The following is a 12,470-nucleotide window of genomic DNA, read 5'->3' as shown; positions in this document are numbered from 1 at the left end:
AACCGCTGGGCCACCAGGGAGGCCCTCTCTTTATTTTAAAGATTTATTTTTATTTATTTATGCATACAAGTTCTGGGGTACAGGCCAGAGGTGCGGGGTGAGGGAGTGAGAGGAGTCACCAGAGACAGAGTGGGGAGCAGAGCAAACAGATCTACTGAAATACACTGCTGAGGGGAGCAGCAGGGAGACAGAAGAGGTCTGCTGTGCCATGTGGATAAGATCCCTGGCTGAGGGTCAAACTCATGTTGCAGATAGCTTCATGGTACTGAGACTTAACCCCTTGTGGCACCAGGGAGGCCCTGGTTGATCGTTTCCTATATCATGTAACAGACTTTATTTTCCTTCCAGCTCTTGAAAGGTAGGTGACCCCCCAGGCTCCCTACGAGGTACCCCTTCTCTCCTCCATAACAGTTTGCTTTATCCATATACCCACCATTTTCATCTCAATGAAATGAGATGAAATTATATAGAATTATAGAATTATATCTAGAATTATATTATATCTAGAATTATATCTAGAATTATATCTAGAATTATATCTCCAGTGTCCATCTCTCTAGAGCTTCAGTCCCATTACAGACCGTCTCCTAGACATCTCCACCTCCTTATCCCATCCATCCTAGCAAATTCTGCCTCCCTAAATACGGAACACAGCAGGATGTAATCACAGACATTGTTAGCTTCGGGACAGGGACAGTGGAGAGGACGTGAACGGAGACATTCGCAGTCAGAGAGCTGTGGCGCACACCAGCGCATGGTGAATGGGAGGGGGGTGGATGAGATGTTCCTCCTTCCAGCTCTCAGGGTGCTGGACCTGTGCATGGTGAGCACAGGGCCATGGCTGCAGCCACCTGCAGGCTGCCTAGAGACTCGGGCCTGGAGGAGTTTGTGTCCTGGGTGCCCGAAGGAATGATCTAGATCTAGATCTAGTGTGCAGGCAAGAGTGAGAAAATGCGGGTGAGTGTGTGAAGGGCGTTCTGGTGCAGGCAGCTTGGAAACTCCACACATACTTTCAGTTTTTTATCCTTGAGGAAGTTTTTAAATAAAAAGATAGCCCTCCTATGCTTAAGGCTGCTAAGATCTTAAAGTCCATCATATATTACTTGACTTTTTACCTTGACTTAGGATATCTTTAGCCTCACTGATCTGGGCTGCTCTGTAAGGAGACCCCCCTCCTACATCTGGGTGATTTAAAAACAGAATTTGTAGGGGCCTCCCTGGTGGCTCAGGGGTAAAAGTCTCAGCACTATGAAGCTATCACCAGCCACTGCAGCATGAGTTCGAATCCTGGCCAGGGAGCTGACCCACATGGCGCAGCAGACCTCTTCTGACTTAACTGCTGTTCCCCTCACCAGGGTATCTCAGTGGATCCACTGTTCTGTTCCCCACTCTGTCTCTGGTGAGTCCTCTCACCCCTGCACCTCTGGCCTACACCCCAATTCTTGTATGCATAAATAAATGAAAATAAATCTTTACAAAATAAGAACATAATTTGTAGGTAATTATCTTTTATTTTTCCTCTATGGGCAGTAGGGCTTATGCCTCATATTAAAGCTGCTTCCCTTTTTTTTGTGACATTAGGGTCAAACCCACCTTAGTAATGGACACCACTGTAGGCAGATTTGGGGAGACTTTGAAACTCTTGTTTTACTTGAGGTTCCATATGCTTCGTGGCTCACAAAACAGAATGGCCCGCACTTCTGCAGCAGCAATGGTCGGTCTGCCCAAGGGCGCCACTGCGCTGACCTTGACCTCCCTGCCTCTACCAGAGTGAGGTTTGTCTCAGCTCAGTGGCCACAGCCACCAACTCCACGTGGAAAGCACTGCAGCCACCAAGCAGGTCCTAACCTCCCAGACATTCACATACTTGGGTGATTCAAGAGGTGTGGAAATGTGAGGTGCACAGTCCAGCAGCGCCTGGCTGTTGCGTGAAGTCACACTTTGCCGTGATTTTTTCTTTAAGATTTATTTATTTATTTTATACAAGAACCGGAGTACAGGCCAGATGCGCGGGAGGGGGAGAGGATTCACCAGAGACAGAGTGGGGGACAGAACAGGCAGACTGACTGAAATACACTGCTGAGGGGAGCAGCGGGCAAGTCAGGAGAAGTCTGCTGTGCCATGTGGGTAGCTCCCCACTGACAGGGATTGAACTGGTGCCGCAGAGGCTGCAGACAGCTTCACAGTGCGGCACTCAAAATGCCTGCGCCACCAGGGGAGGCCCACTTTGCCGTGATTTTGACATTACTAGGACTATGAAAAATGCAAGCAATGAAAAAGTATGATTGGATCCCGAATCCACAAGAAATTTTATAAGCACCTTTGTCAATGAAAGAAAAGCTCTAAATATAACTTAACTATAATTTCTGCCATTGTCAATGTTTGAGTGGTTATAAAAGCTTAATTTCTTAAAATCACCTACTCCTGCAAACAGTTTCTTGTCATTTAAAGAGATCATTGTTCAAGAGTCTTGATCAGGAATTGCAGGAGCTATTTAAAACCCAAAACTGAGAAAAAAAGTTAGGGATCAGGATTCCAGTTCAAGTTCTTTTTTTTTTTTTTTTTTTTTTAATAGAGGCATGTTTCATTTATTTATTTGTTTGTTTATGCATGCACTGGGTACAGTCAGAAGCGCGGGAGGGTGAGAGAATTCACCAGAGCCAGAGCAGGGAGCAGAGCAGGCAGAAGGACCGAAGGACACTGCTGAGGGGAGCAGCGGGCGGCAGGAGAGGTCTGCGCGCCATGTGGGACCCTCCTTCGGTGGCCGGGGAGCAGCCGGGGATCGAACCGGCGTCGCAGAGGCCGCGGGCAGCTTCGCAACCCAGCGCTCAACCGCTGCGCCACCGGGGAGGCCCAAGTTCTTTTTTTTTTTAAAGGGCTTTTTAGAAAGTGTTACAAATTCACTGTTCTTTTTTTTTTTTTTTTTTTTAAGATTTATTTATTTATGCATACAAGAACTGGGGTACAGGCCAGAGGAGCAGGAGGTGAGAGGATTCACCAGAGACAGAGTGGGGAACAGAACAGGCAGGCTGACTGAATATACTGCTGAGGGGAGCACTGGGCAAGGCAGGAGAGGTCTGCTGTGCCATGTGGGTACCTCCCTGGCTGGGGATCGAACTCATGCTGCAGAGGCTGTGGACAGCTTCACTGTACTGTGCTTAACGCCTTGTGCCACCAGGGAAGCCCACCAATTCACTGTGGGACATCTTCTCTAATGCTATATGTTTTAATTTTATTATAATTATATTCCATAAAGAAAACTTTGTTTTTTATACCACATTATTATGCCCTGTCATTATTCTATTACACATTGTCCCCTCTCATTATTCATTTAGTGTTTACTTGGTGCTATAATGTGAAACAGCAGATCAAGGTACAGATCTAACCCAGGCCCCTAACTGATTTGTGAGGAAACTGGGGCTCAGTCAAGGTTGAGTGAACTAAGGTCCAGAGCTAGTCACTTCCCTCCTCACCAGTCTTCTGTCCTGCTGAGCCCTCTCAGCAGGTCGTGAATTGTCCCTCTCTAGGGGACCCAAGTGCAAATCACGCTGACTTCTGTGTGTGTCTTACCACAGCCAGTCCATGTTCCTGCCCAAGCTGAGGGAACCTTCCACATGGTGACCTGAAGCACCAGGGACTCGCCATCCTGGCCTCCGTGGCAGCTGGATGTGCAGCCACATCCACGTCAGGCTTTGGACTAGAAGCCAGTAGGGTCACGGAGCCGTCACACTGTTGGTGGTGGGGCCAGGCAGCCCAGCCGCCATGCTGTCTTTACTGGTTCAGGTCTGTAGCCTGCTCCCCTCAGCAGCGTACTTTGTTCCTTCTGCCTGTGCTGCTCCCCGCTCTGGCTCTGGTGAATTCTCTCACCCTCCTGCGCTTCTGACTGTACCCAGTGCTTGTATAAATAAATAAATAAATCTAAAAAAAAAAAAAAAAAAGAACCCACACACTAAAAAAAAGAAATTTATTTTTCATGGTGCTGGAGGTTGGAAGTCTGAAATCCATGTCATTATGGTTGGTTCTGGAGAGAGCCCTTTTCTGGTAACAGACTAGCAGATATATGCATAATATTTAGCTCTCTGTATAGGACACACACACACATACATGCCTACCCATCTATATCTATCTATCTATCTATCTATCTATCTATCTATCTATCTATCTCTATATCTATCTATATCTATATCTACATATATATAGATGGGGGCACACACACAGATCTTGGTAGCACAGAGGGGAGGAAGCAAGATCTCCCTTTATTTTAAAGGGACATTGATTCTAGTCATGGGAGCTCCACCCTCATGATCGAGCTCATGTAATCCTAGTTACCTCCCAAAGGTCCCAGCTCCTAATAACCATCACATTAGCAGGTAGGGTTTCAACGTATGAATTTTGGGTGGTTTGGGGGAGGTCGGATATAAACATTCAATCCACAGGAGCATCTAACCGAGGTACTAACTTTACAGCTAAAGAAGAAACTGTTGTCCTAGCAAACCCCAACAACCAAAAGCAGTTGACCTACAGAATAACGCAATGGCCCGTGGAATACAGTGCTATGGAGCCCGCTGGACTGAGAGCTTGGATCCCTTTTATACTCGGGACCAGCAGCTCCAGAGGCGTCCGCTGCCGCCTCATGAGTTCCTTTTCTGTTGAAATGAGTCTGAGTCAGTTTCTGTTCCTTGCAACTAAAAACTCCAACACAGGGCCTCCCTGGTGGCCTAGGGTTTAAGTCTCAGTGCTATCACCGCGATGGCCTGAGTTCAATCGCCAGCCAGGGAGCTGACCCACGTTACACTCCCCACGCTGTCTCTGAATCCTCTCACCCCCTGCACCCCAGTTCTATGCAAAAATAAATAGTAAAAAACTCCAATACAAAAATCTCTCTCCTGGTGGCATAATCTATTGTGATTTATTTTTTGCCAATGGGTCTCCTCCACTATTAGATTATCAATTCGGAAGGCTATGAACATTTTTAATATCTTTGATTCCCTGGAGTACACAGCATTGTACACAGCGCTGGACACATGTTGCAATCTGGTAAACTTTGGGCTACATCTGCATTCATTTTGATCAATCTGAAGTGTTTTTTAAAAATTCCCTTAGTTGCCAACATTCAAAAATCAAGAGATTTCAGGTGACACACACATTTCCACCTTCTCTAGAAAAATTGGAAGTTCTGGCCTTTTGAGGCCTACATCCCCACATTCCTCATAAACAAAACACGGGCACTTCTACTTGCCAGTCCTCACCTCGCACACTTGATTGACTCCCCTAGTACTGACCTGATCGCTGATGCCATGCAAGCGTGCCCCCCTGTACCTCAATCGAATTATATCCAATCAATTCATTTGGCAACTAGTGCCTGTAATTTTCCTTTCTCTTATGCGTTCTAGCCTGCTAAATAGATTGTAATCAGCCACTTGGACAAAATCAAATTAGCTATTTTTCTTTACACCCCCGTTTGGCTGTCACGGATTTCAGGGGCTGTTAATATATTATGCTTCCAAGCCTCTCTCATCCCCAGAGCCGACCTTGACCACCGAGAGAGAGTTGACTAACCCTGACTGAGAACAGGGCAGCCTGAAATTTCATCACATTTGGGTCCCTAGGCTATGGTGGGCCCTGATGGCTTGTGAAGAAACTAGGGTTCTCTCCCCATCACACAACACAGCACTTGTGGAGGTGGGCTGAGGTGGGCAGTCTCTCCACTGCAGACGCGCAATTTGCTGGTGGTCGAGTTTCAAGCTGGGACTCTGGGAGGGGGGGAAGGAGACTGGCAAGTGGTGGACTGAGGGAGTTTCTCCGAGGTTTCTGGGGGGGCCCTCAGTGCCGGGAGCCCGGGGTGACACGCCTCAGGGTCCGGCCGCCGAAGGCGTGGCTGCTGGCACCGCCGGGACGCTCGTCACCGGCCTCAATTTCAGGGCGCTGGGACCAAGCGTGCTAAGTTTCACACTTCAGGGGGCTCGGCCGCTCCCCAAGTTCATCTTCCTCCGTCGCCCGAGTCGACCCCCCGCGACACCCTAACTCTCTTCAGCAGCGATTTCCCCAGGGGGACGACGGGGCGCGGAGCTCGAGGGCGCCTCCCGCCTCCCCTCCGAGCCCGGCGGGGGCGGCGCGGGAGGGAGGCCCCGCCGAGCTGGGGCGTCTCCCCGGGCCGCGGCGAGGGGCGCGCTCGGCGAGGGGCGCGCCCCGGCGGTCCGGACGCCCGGACGCGGCCGCGCTCCGCGGCGCCCCGGCTCCCCGCCCCCGACCCGGCGCTCCCGCGCTCCCCCTAGCGGCCGCCGCGCGGCCTCGCTCCGTCCCCGGCTCGTCGGCGGCGCAGCTCACGTGACCGCGCTCCGGGCCTGCGGCCGCTGTCGGTTCCCCCAGTCACCGAGCGAGAGGGAAGAAACAAGATGGCGGCTGAAGGCGATCCGGAGTGGGGCCCCAGCAATTCGGCTTGAGCCTTCTCCCTCCACCCGCTTCCGCCGGCCGGGCCCCTCCCGCCCGGCCCCGCGGGCCTCCCCCCGGCCCCGGCGCCCCCGCCGCCCCCCTCGCCCGCCCCTCCCCCTCCGCTTTCCCTTTCCCCCCGCCGCGGCTCCGACATGAGGGGCCGGCGGGGCAGGCCGCCCAAGCAGCCCGCGGCGCCCGCGGCGGAGCGCTGCGCCCCGGCCCCGCCGCCGCCGCCGCCGCCCACGTCCGGACCCATCGGGGGGCTGCGCTCGCGGCACCGCGGCAGCAGCCGGGGCAGGTGGGCCGCCGCCCAGGCTGAGGTGGCGCCCAAGACGCGGCTGGGCTCGCCCAGGGGGGCAGCAGCAGCCGGAGGAAGCCGCCGCCGCCGCCGCCGGCCCCCCCAGCACCAGCGCCCCGGGCCGGGGGGGGCGAGGAGGCGGGGGCGGCAGGACGGGGGGCGGGGGCGGCCACCTGGCCCGGACCACCCCGGCCCGGAGGGCCGTCAACAAAGTGGTGTACGATGACCACGAGAGCGAGGAGGAGGACGAGGACGAGGAGGACATGGTCTCGGAGGAGGAGGAGGAGGACGGCGACGCCGACGAGACCCAGGACTCCGAGGACGACGACGACGACGGCATGGACGAGGACGACGAGGACTCGGACTACCCCGAGGAGATGGAGGACGACGACGACGACGCCAGCTACTGCACGGAGAGCAGCTTCAGGAGCCACAGCACCTACAGCAGCACCCCAGGTACCCGCCCCGCCCGCCGCCGCGGCCGCCCCTGCTCCCCTCCCCCGGCCCGCGCCCTCGCGGGGCGCCCCCGCCCGCCCCCCCCGGCGGGGGGGCCGCGACGGCGCGTCCAGGGGCGAAAAACTGCATTTAGCGAGGAAAGAGGCGCATTGTTCAAAATGGAGATTGCATTGTTGCAGTTTGCAGGCCACACACTCGCTCTCCACCCCCCCCGCCCCCTCTCTTTCCTCTTCAAAATTTGTGCCAGTGCAGCGGCTCCCCGGGCTGGACCGAAACTTTGGCACACGCCTCGCCACGGCCTGCGTCGCCCCCCTGTTTGGGTTTGGGTGTTTGGAATGAAAGAAGCCTCTTGTTCCGCCAAGCGCTTTGCATTTCTAATGTGGTCTCGCTTAGGTTTTTATTATATTATCTGTTCCTTAAAAGGAATCGAGGCGATAGGCGGGTTGTGGCACGCGAACTCACACACACACACACACACGCGCACACACACACACAACACGCTTCTGCTCACACCCCTGGCTGTGTGGTTTCCAGGTTGTGTGGAGGAAGTGTAGGGGTTGCAGTGGCAGGAGCCTTATCTGGTCCTGTGTGTTTGTTTTTATTCTCGGGCGCTGATGGGCTCGTGCAACAGTTGCTGGTAAATGGCTGATTCAAAAGCAAAGCGGAAAGCCAGGCAAAACCAAAACAAATTGGGTAGTGCACCCGATCCAGCAGCGTTTTGGTCAAGTCCGGCAGGAGAGTAGGAAACCGCAGGAGCCCGTGTCTTCACTAATTTGATCCCTGTCCCCGAGAAAGGAAGTCACCTGTTGCAGGAGACGGGAGTGAGTTATCACGCAGACCTAATTGCTGCGGATGAACTTTTGGACCAACTTCCAAATCCGCACGGAGAAGTGTCCGGGAATTTATGACAAAATGACTTTTCCTTTTCGTTCTGTCTGGAAGGATGAAAGTCCTCCCTGGATCTCTAGTGCATTTCTCCATGGTGACTCCTCCTCTGCTTTCTCACAGAAAGTTTCTCTCAGCTGATGCTGAGATGCACTTTTTTTTTTTTTTTTTTTTTTTTAAAGCACAACAACACACAATTACTGCTTTGTATTAAATACCTAGTTGCGGGTCACTAATTTGTGAAAAAATAACTTGTAACAACAACCTATACGATTTTTTCCTTTATATTTTTGTATATCTGGGTTACCTTAGAGTGCGGTTGTAAGGCCATTTACAACGTTTATGAGGAGGTAGGGTCTTAAAAGTAATTAAGCTGTGTCTCTTGTTGTTAAAAGAGACTGGGACAGAAGTGGTTAAATTTAAATGTTTCCGGTTTTTGTAAATGCTTAGCTCCTTCTTGAAGGAACACGAGTGTTAAGCCAGATGTAAACCCACCTAGACTGCCCTCACAGAAATGAAAAAGGTAATTAATTTTGCCTGACAGAATATCAGCCTGGCTTTGCAGGGGGAGGTTGGCAGAATGAGGGGATGAATCAAGTGTCCTGTATTTATTTCTTGTAAGTGGAAGGCACTACATGTCAGTTTTCATTTCTTGCCAACTTAATTTAGTACATCTTTTATAGTAATAATTTTGACCTTAAATCACAATCTGATCTTTTCTATCAAGAGCAAAGAATTGAAAGACACCAGACTGGAAAGACACTATTGGAGGAAGTTTTTTTTAGGGTAGACTGAGCTAAGGCATTTGGGCAGGGCATTCAGCTAACTTGAACTCTTCTTTGAAGGCCTGGCAAATAATACTGAGGATGGGTATGTGGGCATATGCTGAATTAATTAAGTCCCAATTTTTGGCTAGGTTTCCTTTTAAAAAATGGAAGTGTTCAATTCTTTCCATGACTTTTTTTTTTCCTTTATGAACTCATCTGTGTATACTTGTTCTATTTTAATATGAAATTAAGGATTATATTTTTTTATGTTGAATTTATCTTCTATTCCCTGCCCTTCCTAGCAGTGTCTTTACACGTTGCAGGTGCTTATCAAAGATTGGTTGGATAAGTGATTGTTAGTAGGTGAGAACTTGTCAGAGATGAAGTTTTGATAATTCTACAGTGGATGTCATAACTCCTAAATATTTTGGATTTGGGAAGCTAAAAATTGGTCTAATTAGATTTTGTTAGACAAACAATAGAATGTTTTTAGTAACAGAATTACTGTGTTTTGAGCCTGCCTGCCAGGTATTTTTCTTTCTTTCCTGGATTGTGTTAACTTGTTGAATGTTTTACTTTTTGAAACAATTTATTTCATAAGATTAAGGTAAAAGAGATGATACATTTTATATTCTAAGTTTTCGGAATATGTCCACTTGCCTAAAATGAGTAACAATTTGTGACACTGAGGTGTTTAAGCTAGACACCCATTTCATGAGTTTTTTGTTTGTACTTGCAGATAGTAAAGGCTGGGAAGAAGCCTGTTAGCTAAATGTGCATGTATGTGTGTATGATTTGGAAGAAAAAGGTTCTAGGACTGGTTTAAGATATCTCAGTACCTTGCTCATTTTTGGGCAGTACCTGGAGAACCATGTTGTAGCACGTAAAATATATGATTGGTGGATATGAATACTGCTGCACTATGAAGGCTGAAAGAGGAGTGTACTTTGTTGATAATTTAGAAGCTTGCTTAATTTTTGTAGACAAGAATGCCGCCTGAAATTCCTATTATAAAAAAAGAACTCATCTTTTTATCTATTGAATTCTCTGTAGGTTATGTGACTGTGGATGATGCAAAGACATTGATTACTTACTAGCCCAATTTTCTTTTTTAAAGATTTATTTATTAATGCATACAAAAACTGGGGTGCAGGTCAGAGGTAGGGGGGTATGTGTGTGTGAGAGAGAGAGGATTCATCAGAGACAGTGGGGAACAGAACAAGCAGACTGAAATACACTGCTGAGGGGAGCAGCGGGTGAGACAGGAGAGGTCTGCTGTACCATGTGGGTAGCTCCCTGGCCGGCTGGGGATCAAATTCGTGTTGCAGAGGCTGCGGGTAGCTTCACAGTGCTGTGCTTAACCCCTTGCACCACCAGGGAGACCCAGCCCAGTTTTCTAAAGTCATAGATTAAAAATATTCACTGGAGAGTAAATATTTTCCTTTTATGGAGAAAAGTTTTAAGTACTTAAGTATTCACAAGCAAATATTTCTATAGGACTGACAGCGCATTAATACAGAATTGAAATAATCTGGTTTTGCATAAGCTAGAGGCATTTGGCTGAATCACGTTTTTGTTTATTTTGTTTGTTAAAATTTAGAGTTATTTCAGTGTACAGGTTTTGTGACATACTTTGCCATTACATTGAGAAGAATTCTGTAGAAACTTTTGAATAGACATGTGTTTGGTAGAATTCTGACAGCACTTTGAAACTAAATTTTTGCGGATTAAAAAATTAAACCTGACTTGAGACAGAATGGTTCTTGAATTTAACTAGTGTGGAACTTCTGAGAATACTTACCTAGAATTTTGAAATTTGGAACCTCTCATGACCCCAGAGAGCAGAAGCTCTGGTGTTACCTTGGAGTGTCAGTGATTTATGCCCTCTAAGAATAATGACAGTGGAGATCAGTGGCACAGATTCCATGAATGAACTGTAGAATTCTCTAAAGCAGAAGTTGTTACTCATTTGGCAATGTTTATTCACACCAGTGTCCACCAAATATCTTTTCATTATATGTGTAATTCTGATTGCTACACCTGAGGTACAAAGTACATTGGAGATTGAAAGGAGGGCAAGGAAGCGAGTTCCCTGTTCGGGGGAGTTGGTGTGGGTGTCAGCTTCCGGAATGGGCATTTGGACAATGAGGATGGATGAACACAGGGAGGAGCTGCATGAACTAATGTACTGATAGTAAGGTGTGGGCAGTAACCTGGTTTAGCAAGAGCCTGAGTATGTGCATAGGAAATAAATTGCAAAGCTCCATTGTTGGGCAGAGGCTGGAGAACCATGTTGTAGAGGATTTGTATCTCCCCTCCCTCATCTGTCCAGTAAAGTTTGTACTGGAGTGGTGATCCTGGTCACTTCTCTCTCCTAGACCTCCCAAAAGATAAACTGTGTTTCCATTAGCACCATGCGGGAGCAGTGCAACCAAACCGTATCAAATCATGGGAATACTTTTAAGCCAGGAGTGCAGCCACGCCTCCTCCTCCCTTACCCCCCCCCCTAATTTTTGAAATTTACCTCTTTCAAATGTAATTCAGATCGGTTTCATTTGTGGGTATTAGAGATCAATTGGAAAATCTGGAAACAAGTGGAAGATGATTTCAGTGAATGTTAGGAAATTTGGCGCAGCTTCTGTTCTGCAGGATGGATTGGAAGAGGATAAATTAGCTGCTAGGGATCTGGTTCAAGATTTTGTAGCCCAGGATGGAAAATCAGTTCAGGTGGGACTTCAGAGTTCTCCAGGTCTTGACAACATCCAAAGTGTTGACAGACAAATGCCTCAAATATGTTTCTTTAAGACATGCTTTCAGGAGCAATGGGAATTCAAGATAATGAGGGAAATTAATGAGATCTTTTTTTCAGGTATCAGTACCTGAAGAGGTTAAACATGAGAATTAAAAGAAAGAAAATGAGGACCCCAAAGCATTATTAAAAAGTTGGGCAATGTGACCTGTGAGTAGTAAAGAGGAGTGTCTGAGGTCTGCAGTAATAGTCTTGCCCGCAGTTCAAGCTCATCCGCTTTTCTGGTGTGTGCTTGAAAATGGAGCTGTGTAGTGAAAGGTCTGTGCGCCGCCGGGTTTGAGTGTTAAGGTCAGCCGCTCTGGTCTCTCCTGTTAGGTCCTCCCTTCCCAACACCTCAATACCTGCATCCTCCCTGTCATCACAGATCCAGGGAGGGAGAGTGGAGGAAGTGAGAAGGTGGTGGAGGTGGAGATGGTGGAGGAGGAACAGTAATCCGGGGGACACAGACCAAGCAAATCCTAGCAGATACCCTCTCTGCATTGAATCGATTCTTCCCTCCCAGACTCAAATCCCGCTTTCCTGGAGCTGCCTTTCCAGAGAACTGTCACTCACCGTGGTCTTTTTGAATGCCTGCTTCTGGCAGATAACTTGAAGTCTTGACTGCAAACTTAGCGCTGGTTTAGTTCTGACCCCCTTTCTAATTATTTTCATGACTTGCGCCCTTTAAAATGACAAATCTCAGGAGGCAGAATATTATTTGCAAAATGCACTTTAAAAGATTGAAGGTAAAATCATACAGAAGGAATTAAAATGCATATAACTAAATATAATCACAGTGTTTTGCCTACTGGTATATATATCATTATATTTTATTATTCAGCTG

The 12,470-nt window shown here is 48.4% G+C and overlaps 1 protein-coding gene and 1 pseudogene across 1 annotated transcript in view; one reads left to right on the top strand and one right to left on the bottom strand.

The window, feature by feature from the left end:
• Positions 1-1,092: 1,092 nt before the first annotated feature.
• LOC119231617 (mitochondrial import inner membrane translocase subunit TIM14-like) lies at positions 1,093-3,764 on the bottom strand (annotated as a pseudogene).
• Positions 3,765-6,584: 2,820 nt separating this feature from the next.
• BPTF (bromodomain PHD finger transcription factor) overlaps positions 6,585-12,470 on the top strand; it is a 133,893-nt gene continuing 128,007 nt past the window's right edge. Inside the window, 3 exon segments of the mRNA XM_054689287.1 lie at positions 6,585-6,780; positions 6,783-6,824; positions 6,827-7,186. Coding sequence (XP_054545262.1) covers positions 6,585-6,780; positions 6,783-6,824; positions 6,827-7,186 — 598 coding nt within the window.

Source organism: Talpa occidentalis, unplaced genomic scaffold (genome assembly GCF_014898055.3).
Source record: "Talpa occidentalis isolate TD23 unplaced genomic scaffold, MPIMG_talOcc4v2.1 talOcc4.7, whole genome shotgun sequence".
In the NCBI taxonomy this organism is placed as follows: Eukaryota; Metazoa; Chordata; class Mammalia; order Eulipotyphla; family Talpidae; genus Talpa; species Talpa occidentalis.
This window is presented reverse-complemented; position numbering and strand designations above follow the sequence as displayed.